Source organism: Polyodon spathula, chromosome 1 (assembly GCF_017654505.1).
Source record: "Polyodon spathula isolate WHYD16114869_AA chromosome 1, ASM1765450v1, whole genome shotgun sequence".
Taxonomy (NCBI): Eukaryota; Metazoa; Chordata; class Actinopteri; order Acipenseriformes; family Polyodontidae; genus Polyodon; species Polyodon spathula.
In genome coordinates this window covers 26099504-26114390 of record NC_054534.1, presented here as the reverse complement: position 1 = coordinate 26114390, position 14887 = coordinate 26099504, and the positions used below count along the sequence as shown (strand labels likewise).

Here is a 14887-nt window from a genome sequence, read left to right as displayed (position 1 = left end):
GACACATGGCAAATGACATTTAATAGAGAAAAGTGTAAGGTACTGCACGCAGGAAATAAAAATGTACATTATAAATATCATATGGGAGATACTGAAATTGGAGAAGGAATCTATGAAAAAGACCTAGGAGTTTTTGTTGACTTCATCTAGACAATGTGGGGAAGCTATAAAAAAGGCTAACAAGATGCTCGGATACATTGTGAAAAGTGTTGAATTTAAATCAAGGGAAGTAATGTTAAAACGGTACAATGCACTAGTAAGCCCTCATCTTGAATACTGTGTGCAATTCTGGTCACCTCACTATAAAAAAGATACTGCTGCTCTAGAAAGAGTGCAAAGAAGAGCGACCAGAATTATTCCGGGCTTAAAAGGCATGTCATATGCAGACAGGCTAAGAATTGAATCTGTTCAGTCTTGAACAAAGAAGACTACGTGGCGACCTAATTCAAGCATTCAAAATTCTAAAAGGTATTGACAGTGTCGACCCAAGGGACTTTTTCAGCCTGAAAAAAGAAACAAGGACCAGGGGTCACAAATGGAGATTAGACAAAGGGGCATTCAGAACAGAAAATAGGAGACACTTTTTTACACAGAGAATCGTGAGGGTCTGGAATCAACTCCCCAGTAATGTTGAAGCTGACACCCTGGGATCCTTCAAGAAGCTGCTTGATGAGATTTTGGGATCAATAAGCTACAAACAACCAAACGAGCATGATGGGCCGAATGGCCTCCTCTCGTTTGTAAACTTTTTTATGTTCTTATGTTCTTACATCAAAACTACAAATGACTTAAGAGAAATTGCTAAAATCTGCTTAGCCTTCTATGACAACTGGTTTATATACTTAACCTACCTTCGGTTGGGTGCTGCTGTAGAGACTCGATGGGAAGCTCATCGCTCCCCCAGGTAATTTCATCCTCATCTGGGTTCCCCATTTGCGCCTGTTCAGGAGGCTTCTCAGAACTGAAAGAGTTGAAAATTAATTAAGCACCTATCTTTACTCAAATATGCAATATTCATCCCAATGCCTTGCTGTTCCTGGAAACACTTTGCCTGAAATTTCAATCTCATATCCGTAACAACAAAACCCCCTCCAAGCTTTCTTTATTGCAGAGATGCTTACCAGTAAAAATGTAACCCGCTATCACGTGGCAGTATTTATCAAGATCTCTTTCCTACCTATCCGGTCAGTCAAGTTCTATGGGTTATGAATAAGCCTGTGACAGAGAATGAACAAATCCAAGTCATCCAGGAAGGGGGCAGAGCCGCAATACCAGAAGTCATCGCCCTAATGTGGCAGGCGAGGTGTCAGTCATGGATTATAGGATACGTGATAGCATTTGCTACTGAAGGGGGCGGGACTGAAGGTATATCGGGGGATGTGGTCAAGTGATCTGTTCCTTTGTTCCAGTTATGGAAAAGACCTGTAAAGGATGTACTGTGATTTAAACAGAGTGTTTTTCCTGTTGTTTTTTTCTGTCTATTAATAATTGTATTTGTCATTGTTTGACAGCTAAACTGTCCAGGAGCTGTCGCTAAATCACCCCAGACTACACTGCACTACTGTTTCACTGTTTTTGTATAATTCACCACTTACACAAGGAGCACTCACTGTTGGGATTCGTGACCGTGTCTGTGTACAGTGTATGTTAGAATTATTTCAGGACTTAACCTCATGGTTTTACTGACTTTACACAAATCGCTGTGTACAGGTCAGTATTATTATTTACAAAAAAAAAATAATAATAATAATAAAGCTTCATTTTTCACCATTGAACTGTTGTTGGATTGTTGTTACTGAGCACTGCATCACCTCTACGCCTGTGCACTGCAAACCACTTTGCCACAAAGCCATATGACGCAAAGTAGCGGGTAACTATATCCACGAATTGCGGGTATGTATATATTTAAACTAATCTGAAACAGGTATGTTAACACAAGTAGTGGGTGTTTCTTATCATTATATATTTCCATTGCATACCAAATTCATTTTTCTTTAATACAAATACACTTTACTACACCCTTTACTTCTGACACATTGCTGGCTTTGTGCTTTAAAAACTTGTGGACAGTCCCACAATTGTTTTGCATTTTTTAATTAAGAGCTCAATGTAAATAACCCCCAATGACACATCTACAATCCTTTTCAGCCTGTACACTGTTTTTGCCTGTGAGTTACCTGTCTGGGGCTGGGACCTCAATAACATTTTTTCTACAGCCATTCCTTCTTGAAGTCTAAAAAAAAATAAATACATTTTTAAATAAATGTTACGTTATGCAATACAGCTATGGCCAAAAGTTCTGCATCACCCTAGAAAGTATATATATATATATATATATATAACCTCCTAGATCAGAAAATACCCATGAAAAAGAGGTTTGAGGTAACGGTCGAGTAGACTTTTACTAATGATTCAGCTTGGTCTTCTGTTGGTGTATTCTTCCTTGAATTTAATTTACATTTAACATAAAAGAAATTACAAAATGATATTGCAAAAGTCTTCTGAAAGCCATAACAGTAGTACAGTATTTCATGCTAGATTATGAAATGTTGGTTTTGGTCAGTTTTTCATTCAGTACATGGAGAACTAGAGGTATGTAATTACATATGTGAATGTAACATTATTCAGCAGGTTTCATTCGACTTTAGGAAGCAACATTAGTTAATTCTAGAGGGTGATGTAAAACCGCTGGCCATAGCTTTATGTTTTTCTTTAGCATTATCATTGGTTGGCTCTGTAAAAACAGTATCGGTTACATAATACATGGACCTTAGCATCCATGAGCCAGTCCCTTTCCATCTCTGTATTAGTTAGTGTGGAAAAACAAATCTAACTAGGAAGACTGTCAAGGGTCTGCATTTCAACTGCCCTGGTACACACTGGGGGAGCTAATCCGTATTGTATTGTTTTTCAAAAGCTACTAGAAATCAGTACCAGCAGGATTGTGGGTGCCCAGAGTCCCCTTTAGCAATGGTTCATCACTGCGTACAAAAAACAAGGTCAGCAAGCGAGTGAACAATCAGCCCATGTTACCTCAGGAGAGTCCTCTGGCAAAGACGAACCATCGCAGTCCGTGTCCTCGGACTGAAGACCTTCGTCTTCAGTCTTCATCACCTCAGGCAGCTGGGAAGCACAGTCTGCAAGGACAGGTGGAACTTTGGTCTCGTCATTGTTTTGGTTTGGTTTGCATTAAAATAAAAACAAAAACAAATCCAAACAAATCACCTTGTTATACGGCAGCCCTGCTGATCTGTTGATAAAGCAGTCTGGTATGGTCAGAGCTCCCCTCCCCCTACCCCCCCTCTGTCCTTGTGGCTCCTAGCGCAAACAGGTCTTTTGCCCACATTTCATTCTGTTCTCTCACATACCTGCAGTGAAAATACCTGGGGAGGTATTCTCTGTGTTCTGTGCCTGACGTTTCTCAACCCCATGCTGGATGTCTTTCAGTAAGAACTGCACTACATTACCATCGTGGTCAATATCAACGCGACCATCTGAAATACAGCAAAACAAAACATGTTGGTCCAAGCTGACGCGTGTGCGACCGAAACCTGCTTTGGACACCTGAAATAAATTGAAAATGGTTTCAGTAAATGTTATACAGGAAATTACATATACCTTACTATAACAAAACAATTTAGGGAGCAGATTATATTTTGTTAACAGACATTTACTGTACATCTTTATTATAAACGTTAGATTGTTTAACACATGAGCATTTAGCCTTTTTTGCCTCATCTGTCTATAATGGTTCTTTTTACACTTATGATTTAAAAAGGGCAAACAGCTTGGTTTAAGTTGACAACTCATTGCATTAAGAAATAATATCCCATCATGCCAGTGTCTTGCACATTATTCTTGTGGTTTTATTTTCAACTGGATCCTCTTTCTCCACTTCACCCATGTAATTTTTCCCGTGATTAAGCAAGTTTCAACTTTACTGTTGACTTCTGAAAACCTACTCACCAAGCTGCGGCTATTGTGACTTCAGAACAATTACAAAGAATAAGTCAACAATTCTACTGGGAAGAATTATTTATTTATTAATTTTTTTACATTCGATTCAAAGCCTTTAGCAAATTAAATAAATGTACTTTAATCACGTTCCCAACATCTCTGAGAATTTTAGTGCAGAAAAAATAGGAAATATTTAAATCAAAACCAAACGTATTCACTTACACTAGAAGTCTAAAAAACGAGTCAGCAGTCTTAACACTTGCTGCGCATCCCCAAGACTCCTACCTGGATTGCCATTGTATTTAACAGCGTTCATCATTAGATATGGATTCTCACTCTGGGGAGGAGATCTGAACACTGACAGCTGCACAAGCCCTTTAGCTTTGCGGATCGTTGTTACAGCCTTGGTGTGGGAGACCCCAATCATTGATTCACCATTCACCTGTTGGGATATAAAACAGTGTACTGTACAGGGATGGAAGCAAGACTCCTGATGCATAGCAGTTTCACCTATTCCAGGTTTTGGATCAAACTACACTGTTACATTGTCCATTTCTGAAAAAAAAAGTTGTGTAAAATACATAAATAAAATAGGGCTGTCAAGCAATTAAAAAATTGATTAAAATGTTTTATCTTAATCTTGGTTTTAATCACATATTTAATTGGTACAATTACTGCATCCATCTCTTTCAAGTTTGTTTTATTACTGATGCTATTATTACTATTATTATCATTATTATTATTTTAAAGTTCTTCTTGTTACCTATAAAGCCTTACATGGCCTTTGACCTTCTTTTCTTCTAGATCTGCTGACCCCATATGTCCCTGGCCGTTCCCTGTGATCAGAAAATGCTAATCTTTTGACAATTCAAAAAATTTGTTAGACTCTGTTAGAGCCAGGCTTTTCGTTTTCATGCCCATCGTCTTTGGAATCTGCTCCCGATTCATATCAGGAATGCTAGCACAACTGAATCTTTTAAATTCTGTTTATTTGTTGCTTGATTATATAGTACACACTAGTGCTGGGACAAACACAGTATTTTTATGTTTGCATGCTGTTTCAAGAGTTTGATATTCCTTCGAATATTTGTTAGTTTGCAAAAGGTAATAAAAGCCATTAAATGTAACATGTTATTTAAAGTAGAAAAATATTCAAGGAGTATGAATACGTTGTGTAGGACCTTTTGTTTACTAAACAAAAAGGATGACACAGCAGTTGGTAAACATTACTTTATTTATTCCTGAAAAATAAAAGGAGATAACGCATTTTAATATATACATATATGCAATTGTTGCGTTTTCTCAATAGCCGAACAAAGTGGCCAAAGGCATATTTTGTTGCCGGAATACAAAACATTTCCCTTGCAAGTTGGGACAGTGTTGGAAAATGTAAGGCATGCTGCTTCGACCATATGAGCATGTCTTCTGTGACAGATTTGGGTTCTTGCAAAAAACAAAAGAAATTCTGACAGATAGTCAATGGAGGCCGGTTCATCATCTTCGTTCCCAAACAAACTGCTGTTGACATGTTTTGCTTTCTTTGGGCCACGGGTATTTTCGAACAAGGTCAGTGCATCGGTATCGCAGACAGAAACCGATCCCAATTCTATGTCACTTCCCAAATCCAGCCCCTGAGACCCGACATTGGTCTGAGCCCTTTTTCCACTTGCCATTACTGAAGCTGTCGCACAACTCCTGGCACCGTGGTAAGCAGGCGCACAACGAAACATGTTGTGATGCCGTTTTCTTTCAATGATGTCACTTCTGGCAGACACTGACATTTCATTTTTTACCTTTGATTCCACAGATGAAGTAATATCACACAGATTAAGCAATATCACACCACGAAGCAGTACTACTTTGCTAGTTTAGTAACGGTTGTGTAAATTCTGTCAAGTTGGCCCAGCGTATCCGTGCAATGCCAAACTCGCTGTGATACGCATTTCTCATTTCTATCAACTGTAGTTTCTGATTTTAAAAATGTTAATTCGGAAAGGTTCCTATTTTTGCAATATTGCACTATTTTAGACAGGCTTTTTTATATTTCTTTTGTAAAGCGCCCTGCAATGTTTGCATGAAAAATGCTTTATCAAAATGAAATTTGGATTGTATTGTCATTGTATCATCATCATCATCATCCAAAAAACAACCCAGCACAAAAAAATAAAAATAAACTGTTGTACTATTTTTGTATTCACATTGTTGCCCCTTTATAAATATTATACTTATTTACACAGAATTATACAGAACAACTTCAGCACTAAATCACAATGGAGCCAGTTTATTACTCACCTTAATGCATTTCAAATTATACTGTATATTTTTATTACCAGTTTCAAAGCATGCATTGAGTAACGGTTACAGTACCCTTAATTGTAAACACATTATTATATATATATTAGTTACATTATCATACTTAGCTTGATTCATGGGTTTGCAGCGATTCTGAATTTCTACAAAACAGTGTATAGAATACTGTGTGAAACTGATGGGTTTCATGTGTTGTTGTGGTGTTGCTAGAAGTGTATTTTGAGAAGTGACAGCATGTTTAGCATGCAGGTTGTACTTCAGATTAGATGTAGCCTACGATTGTGATAGTGAAACTAGACATGTCAGAATGTGTGTGTGTGTTTTTTTTAAATAAACTTCCCATTCACAAGCTTTCTTGTTGCATGCGCTCGAGTATATTAAAATGGCGAGGTAGGGAATGAATTACAGTCTGCTAAAGATGGCCAAGAGGAGTGTGAAAAAAAAAAAAGCTCCAAAGACATTACCGCGTTAATCTCAGAAGATAACTGCGATTGACAACCTTAAAATAAAATAATAAACGTATTCAAAACTACAGTATGCCATTAATGAAACATCTTTTATCTCTCACAAGTACAGAATGTTTTGCTGAACGTAGCTGCAAGCTCAAATCAAAAGGTTATACAAGACACAGCTACTCAAAATTCACTTTGCTTGACATTTTAGTTTTATAGTTTAAGCACACCATAGGTGTACATTGGTGTAATGAAAAAATGCCAAGCACCTACTATCCTGCTCCCTGTGAGAGCATTCCATCAGAGAAGATTGTAGGTAGGTAGGTGTCACATTACCAAAATAAAGGCACCCAAAAATAGTTTGCGAAAGGAACTTTAAAACGATTAATAAAGCACACTTTATAAATTAAAAAAATGCAAACTGCTACCAGGTTTTACATGGAAGAATTTGCATGAAATGGGTTATTAAGTTACCTGTAGCAATTTGTCTCCAACTTGTAAATCTCCTGTCGTGTCAGCTATACCTCCTGGAGTGATCGACTTTACAAAAAAACCCTTTTCTCCGCCCACCACAGAAAACCCTAGCCCCCCCGTGGCTGGTTTATTGAGTTCAAGATGAATAACACCGCCCTTAAATGGAGAGAACAGCAGGGAGATCATTAGCAATACCACTGCCAATCTACAGCAAGGACTGATCACTCACACTTAGTTTTATTATTAAAAATTCCATGATGTACATTGAACAGACTTGTGGTCAGAAGGCTAATTGGTGGGATACTTTCACTTATCCACTGGTTAGTTTATTATCTGAAGTACAGATATGTCGGGAAAATTCTGTTTTAAATTGAGGTCTCCAGGTGTATATGTTCACTACAATTATGTGCTCTTAAATTTAGAACCAACAGCGTATTACCCACTGGAAACCATCCAAACTTACAAAGTATTTGTGTGAGACATACAGTACCCTAAAAAAGAACATTTAGCATTTTAATGGTGTTATAACTGTACTTACCTCAGACTCGCTGCTGTCCTCTCCATGAGGATATCCTGAGAAGAGAAAACAAACCACAGTGGTCAGTCCCACGGTATGTGAAATGTACTTCTTGTTCTCTAAGGCTGATGATCGACCCATTACAGCCCATATTTCATCCATACCCTACATGCTTGATTTGATATATGTGGGTCCTGGTATACTTGCAGCCAAACCTACAGTGCAGCAAGCCTAAGCATGTGGATAATATCCAATACTGTATAGTGCAGATGAATAATTCAATAAAAATTAAAGAATGGTGTATATGGATGTGCTATTCTGACGTTCTGTCTATAGGGTAACAATTCTGGCATTAGAGACATGCTGCTGTTTTTGAGGTAATGCTTTGAATTTTCATCTAATATCCCAGACCTAACCAGAGAACAATACCCTATTGTCTGCAGCTTTTATTGCAAAAGGAATCAAAAACTCACTTACCATTAACATTAGTGGAGCCATTTATTTTTGGACTAAGATTATTGTTCAAAGACAAAAACTGTTTTGCAACTGGGATCACTGGCTGCCCATCTCTGAAAAAAACAAAAAAATTAATTAATTATCAAACAAGAGTTTTTCTCTGTTGTTAAACTGAAATGAAAGGCAGTTATTACAGTATCTGGCTTGTAAAGTGCATTGAACATTTAGATTGATTAAAACTTGATGCTGACAATAACATCATTTGAGACATGTATATGCATTACTTGTGAAATAAAGCATTGCATCCTGGAAAAAGTGTCTCAAGGATTTATTTTTTTTAGAATCTTTGTCAAAATACAGGAGAGAAAAAAAAAATAGGTTTTAAAAATAGTTTGCTCTAAATTATTATGGTGAAATAATTCACTTATTTGAATGCACACAAGCCATTTTCAGACAAAACGGATCTGAATAAAGCTTATACGACATATGCTATATACAAGGCTCATCACTAAGTTGTACCACTTGTTTCCCCAAATTTAACAGCCCCAGACTATGCATTTACTTGACCGTGTTACCTTGTGGCTTTCAGGATAACGGTGGGAAGTGGTAATTCCAGCAGCCTCTCTGACTCTCGGAGAGACAGCTCTTGAGTAGAAACACCATTAATGTAATGAATGAGGTCGAGTTGTCTCAGGCTTCCTTCCATTGAAGTAAATGAACCCGGCACAATATCTGCAATATATATAACCTGATATGGACTGTCACTGCCTCCCCCCAGCATCAACCCTACAAAATGAGATGAAGAGAAAATTAGTACTCTACACGACAGTCATAGTTAAATAATATTATCATCAGTAAACAGATACAGATATAATGTAACATAAGAATGGAAACACAATATTTTCTTTCACAACACATCATTTGCAGGTAACGTTGGGGATGATTAATAATGAAAATTACCAATAACTCAGATTGATTAATATTCAAATTGACTAATACATTTTTTTTTTCTAAAGCACCATAGTGAATTATAAATTCCATATCCAAACACTATAGTTTCCTAATATTTATAGACATATATGTGCAAATACGTAATTTGATGTAGAGTATTGATTTCATTGTTTGGTGCTGGAATAAGGAATGCATTACAATTAATTTTAGATCAATGCAAAGTGAGTCAATGTCTTTGAGAACAACAATCAACCATGACTTACAGTTCTTGGCCCAAAACACAAAAAATGCAACTGTGTGTATGACGTTAGGAGTAGGGGGGAAAAAAAAAAAGAAAAAAAAAAAAAAAAAAAAAAAACACATTACCGAGCTCTGCTCCTCCTTGGCACTGCAGTGTAATATCTGGTAGCATATGGAGCTCTATTGGAGGCTTTGGGATTTCCAGGACACGACCCAAGACTAAATCAACTACTTTCGACGTAGTTCTGAGAAAATTCACAGCTTCGGTATGACTCATGTTGGTGACATCTGTGTTATTAACCTTTTATTAAAAAAAAAAAGGTCTGTAACACACATCATATCTAAAGGTATATTCAAATATCGGACAAGCTGCATAATCACGAATTGAAATGCTTTTTGTGTCATTTCACAATCTAAAATAAATATTTTAGTAATAATTGTGCAAAAGTTGTTAGTACAAACATTATAATGATTTAAAATAGAAACATATATAGATTTACAGTACACTAGTATAGTGCTCATGGTACATATTTCTGAAAAGCCAATAAAATTACAGACGTGAGTGAATAACGTATGTGCTTATAAAATCAAGTCACCACGACTAGTAAAATCACAGTACTTCATTTCTTAGGCATGTGGTTAAACTCAACGTTTTCAATTTCATTCTCTTCTGTAAACAGAACTGTTACCAAGATAATGCTTGCAAGATGACAATATCATTAGTTAAACGACAAACTTAATAAATATAATGCATTTATAACCATATAGTTTCCTTCAAATATTTGTTTAGCCTTACTCCCCATGTTCTTTTATTCTGCAGGTTTATCACTCACAGATTATTACATCTTTATTTTCATTAGTGCATCTCATTTAAAATGTTCCACACTTTGCAAAATATGGAAAATCTTCACACATTAGGTATGATATTGAGGCTAGGTTTAAATACCAGGATTTACATACAGTATGTTAAAAGTTGTCACAATCATGGAGGCAAACCTGATGAAGCACACCAAACCTCTCAGGGGCTGCTGGCAGACCTACCGTTATCAGCCTGTCTCCAGGCCTGAGCCTCCCATCACTCTTTGCGGGGTCCTGTATGATGTCATGAATATAGCAGCTGATATCATCACTTCCTTTCGTCACGGTGAAGCCCAGGCTGCCCTTTTCCGATTTAATTAATGAGACATGAAGCTCAACTTCCTATGGAAAGATAGGCTGTTAATTAAAGTTAATTATATTTGTTTTATTTTTGTTGGTGGGGATGGCAGTTATATTGCAGAGCAGAGGGCAGTTTACTCTTGGATTCAGAATTTTCAGCAATGAGAAAATAGCCACTTACAGTACTAATCTCATTTTTGAAAATGCTTACTTGAATTACAAACACAAAAAAATGGACAAATATTCATAACCGAATCATGTCCTATGAATATGTGACTACATCCATAACACTAACTACTCAAACTGTTCTTAAGCATGAATATACAATTCCATCTTAAAAGTAGAAGAGAAAAGCACATCCAATGCCAAGCAGTTTCACTTGCTTTTCCCTGGTTGCAATGACTATAACCTTATAGGACAGTACCAATAACTATGAGTAAGCTTGAAACTTCTTCAAACCTGAAGAGAATTGCTGTAAATAATTTAAACAGAAACTGCAGTTAAACACGCTGCATGCTGAGCCCTCAATATCCACTCATTAATAAGACTGTCACTAAATCAACCCTCGGTGGAAAATACCAGAAGCGTTATTAAAGAGTTAAAAGATGAGGATAGTTAGATCCACTGCCGTTTAGATCATTAAAATAGACCCCAGAGTTTAACATTAGCTCTGGATTGACCAAAAACAAATATCTTTAAAAACATGAACACCACAGTAAATGTAAGACTTAATTATTTTCCTCCTGTTAAGAATTACACAGGAATAGCTTTGGTGCTCTAGCTGTAGATGCAATCCTTACAGGTTCAAATTCCCCAATCTCTTCCACATTGTTGAAGTACTGGTGCTGAAGGGGTGATGTCACTTCCCCCTCGTGCTGGTGTGGCACTGATGTTGGGCTCTGGGAGCCTGAACTGGAGCTGATGTAGTGATCATCGAGAGGGGTGGGAGAGGGAACCTCATGCTCCGGTTGATCTGGAGGTACTGGGGATGGGGGGTTGCTGTGTGACACAGAGAGACAATTGACAATTAAAATGATGCCAAAAACACTAATTTCCCATTCAACAGCTGTAAACAGAACATTAGAGCTAGGAGTATTATGACACAGTGTATCACCAACCTACATCCACAGTACTCTGATGCTTACAATAACCTATGTAAATGTCCTTACAGAGTTTTCACATTTAGACAAGCAATTATTACCAGGAATACATCTGCCCAGTACCAAGCAACAACAAAATAGCATCTATTTCAAAGTCTCTTGCATTTTTGCAGCAACTTTTGTACAGACTAATGACGGCTGGCATAAATCCATGACAGCGGTTTTAAACTGACAATTTAGAAGGGTTGTGATTTTAACATCTGATTAAAATAAATATAGAACTCAAACTGACTGCTCAAACTAACTTTGCTTGAAAGCATCTACGTTCTTGGAAACAAAAAACGGCATGCTGTTTTACAGAAAGAAGAATGCAGGAATTCCAACCTGTGGTTAAACTCTGGCTTGCTGGGTGAGTGCTGTGGGGAGTAGTAAACCGTGCACATTGTGTCTTCCAGGGTGCGTGGGGTTTCATATCGAGAGCTTGGGAAGGCCAGGGTATTGCCTGGGGTCTGGTAGATGCTGGGATCCCAGACTTCACTGCTCTTCTTTTGGGATGGGCTGAAGGCCTTGCCCACTTCATCATTGTCTGTACTGTCACTGTAACTATCTCGCCTGGAGGGAGACTTCAGCTGGACCCTCTGGAACTCCCCATTATCGACCTCATCATTCTCCTCCTCCTCAGTCGAGCTGTAACTGAGGTCTGCCTGTGGCAGGACATTCCTGTTGAGGCTTGAGTCGGACTTGCCTTGAGGCTCTTTTCTGGGGGAGGCTAGAGGAGTCTGTAATAATGATAACGGTGGTGATAACATTAATGATAATCATAATAATATTATTATTATTATATTCCAGTTAAAACACTGGGAGCGCTTCACTTCTGTGCCTAGTTTTTTTTAATTTCTAAAATGTTTTATTTATTTTTTTTTTTTTATCTAGCAGGAGAGAATATTTCAGTTATTTGATGAATATGGCCCTCAGATTATGCAGTGCAGTAACTACAACTAAATATACATGAAACATACAATCTGGGTGTTTGCGGTTTCTTACCAGTAATGAAGGGTCAATATTTGGTAGGGTTCCGGGTTTAGGTCTGCACAGAAGTAGAGTAACCTCCTGGGTAGTCCCCCTGAGAGCTGATATGACTTCCTACAAAAAATAAATATCATATAGAAATGTAAAAACATCAAAGGAAACTAAGGGGAATGTCATATGGTTAGTAAAAAAGAAACAAAATGGATGCGTGAAAAATACCTGTATCATTGATAAATCCATTTGGTTAAAACAATGTGGCACCTCAATATGGCAGCCAGATTAGGTTAATATTTCTAGTACAAGCTAGATCAAACTTGAGTAAGAAAAAACATAGAATACAGCTGCGTACAAAGTATGAATGCAATATTTTGCAAAGTTAGGTCTTAATCATCTGGAAAGAAAAAAGTCACATGAACCCAATATGGCAGCCATGTTAAGTCACAGGTCAATGTGAAGAGTGTTAGACTTTGTCTGAGGAAGTTCCAGAACACTGAAAATATGCAGTAACAAGTTGTAATGATTTCAGATATATTAGCTGTTGTAGTGGAGGAGAAGTAATGGTAGTTCAGGACAACTGAGAAGACAATTGAGAAGGGTGGCATTTGATCTAATCCTTGACACTCAAGTTGTTTTCAAATCTTAAATTAACCTTGTCTGTATGTGTGTGGATATTTTGTCAATGCTGCTGACGATGTGTCTTTGGAATGAGGTTTTAGCCAAACAAACCTTGGGATTAAGTGTCTTCACACCCTACAAGTCCGTCAGTCATACTACTGTAAAAGGCAGAGAATTCTTGGAAGTTTGAAAATATTTTTAATACACCAAATGAGACAACCGGCAGAATGCAAGGTTTCTCTGTGTACAGTGGCTTTCAGAAAGCAGTTTGAACATGTTCACTTACATGTTGTGATAAGCCCTTCAAGGTTGTGTTGTTGACACGCAGGATGACGTCACCCACTTCAATCCGGCCACTCTCTGCAGCTGGTTGCCCTGGAAACAGCTTCTTCACCCTCACTACGCTAGGGTTTACTGGCTCCTGGGGTAGGTTCTCCTCTCTGCAAAAACTGAATCCCAAACCTGAGGTGTTTTTCAACAGCGTTACCTCAAACACATTATCTGTGGAAATAAATATAAATCATAAAATGTCATTAATAAAAGGTGGAAACCTAGTTGAAAAGTAATTCATCTATTCCCAATTCATAATTCCCATCTAATTCATTTGTATTTTGGTTTCAGCAGCTAATACTTTACACACATTCCCATTACCTGTCCTGTTTCTTGCAAAAGGTGGCAGGCACAAACATTTTTATTAGAATTTACGAAGGTTCTTCTAGTATTTCAAATATATACCATGTATCTGTGTCAAAAACATTACGAACCATACTTGTATCTATAACCCGAACTTTAAGTTTCGATAACTGGTTCTACTATTATGGTTAGAACATCGAAAACGGTCCAAAACAAAAAGTCAAAAGGTTTCCTCAGTACCATCCTAGTTTACCTGTGTGACAACATCCATAACTTACTGTACTTTGTGAAAAATGAAGTGCGAAGGAACAGATAGAAATCATCATTTTAGCACAATGCACTTACCAGATATTCAGCATGCCAGGGGAGTAAATGATATGGTGTATGTGACATTTCTAGAGTTCTAGTCTAATGAAGTATTAGCTTCTGCTGTGTCAGGTGTTTGTTACTAATGAATCTATCCACAAACTGTCAGGTATAGCAAACCAATTTAAGCTGTGACAACAACTTTCTAGACCAGCCAAACAGCATTCTTATTGAATAGTGTTGACAGTATGCACACCTGCAAAAGTAACTCTCTTGTTAAAAAATGGTTTAGTAAAATGCAGACATTGCTTTTAAGTTACAACATCTACATTTATACATATAAAAAAAATACTTGTCTTTTAATATCAAGATGTCTTTTTTTTTTATTACCTGCTAAGGTAAGTGTCAGTGGTGACATCACAGGTCTGACAGGCCTTTTATAAGGAGGTGTTTTTTTTTCCCCCCCGCAATCACTGTTCACTGACATGTACTCACCCTCAGCAACAAAGCTGTAATCTTTGGCCGTTGTAATGGTTTCAATGTTCACCTCAGGTTCAGCCTGCCCATCCGCCTTGCAAGGAGGGGTGCACTGTGGGGTCACAGGAGCATGTACGCTGGTGGCAGGAAGCTGGCCTTTTTCCAACAGTAAGTGAACCACCTGAAACAAACGTTACTGTGGTGAGTGTGCT

General features: G+C 37.6%; 1 protein-coding gene across 1 annotated transcript in view; it reads right to left on the bottom strand.

Annotated features, from left to right (window-relative positions):
- ptpn13 (protein tyrosine phosphatase non-receptor type 13) overlaps nt 1-14887 on the bottom strand; it is a 92401-nt gene that overhangs the window by 13126 nt on the left and 64388 nt on the right. Inside the window, exons 29-44 of the mRNA XM_041251020.1 lie at nt 14694-14856; nt 13546-13760; nt 12660-12758; nt 12000-12394; nt 11316-11514; nt 10399-10557; nt 9484-9658; nt 8742-8952; nt 8188-8279; nt 7732-7766; nt 7194-7349; nt 4243-4399; nt 3369-3494; nt 3034-3137; nt 2178-2233; nt 852-961 (exon numbers count right to left, since the gene is read on the bottom strand). Coding sequence (XP_041106954.1) covers nt 852-961; nt 2178-2233; nt 3034-3137; nt 3369-3494; nt 4243-4399; nt 7194-7349; nt 7732-7766; nt 8188-8279; nt 8742-8952; nt 9484-9658; nt 10399-10557; nt 11316-11514; nt 12000-12394; nt 12660-12758; nt 13546-13760; nt 14694-14856 — 2452 coding nt within the window. The remainder of the gene's footprint in view (nt 1-851; nt 962-2177; nt 2234-3033; nt 3138-3368; nt 3495-4242; nt 4400-7193; nt 7350-7731; nt 7767-8187; nt 8280-8741; nt 8953-9483; nt 9659-10398; nt 10558-11315; nt 11515-11999; nt 12395-12659; nt 12759-13545; nt 13761-14693; nt 14857-14887) is intronic.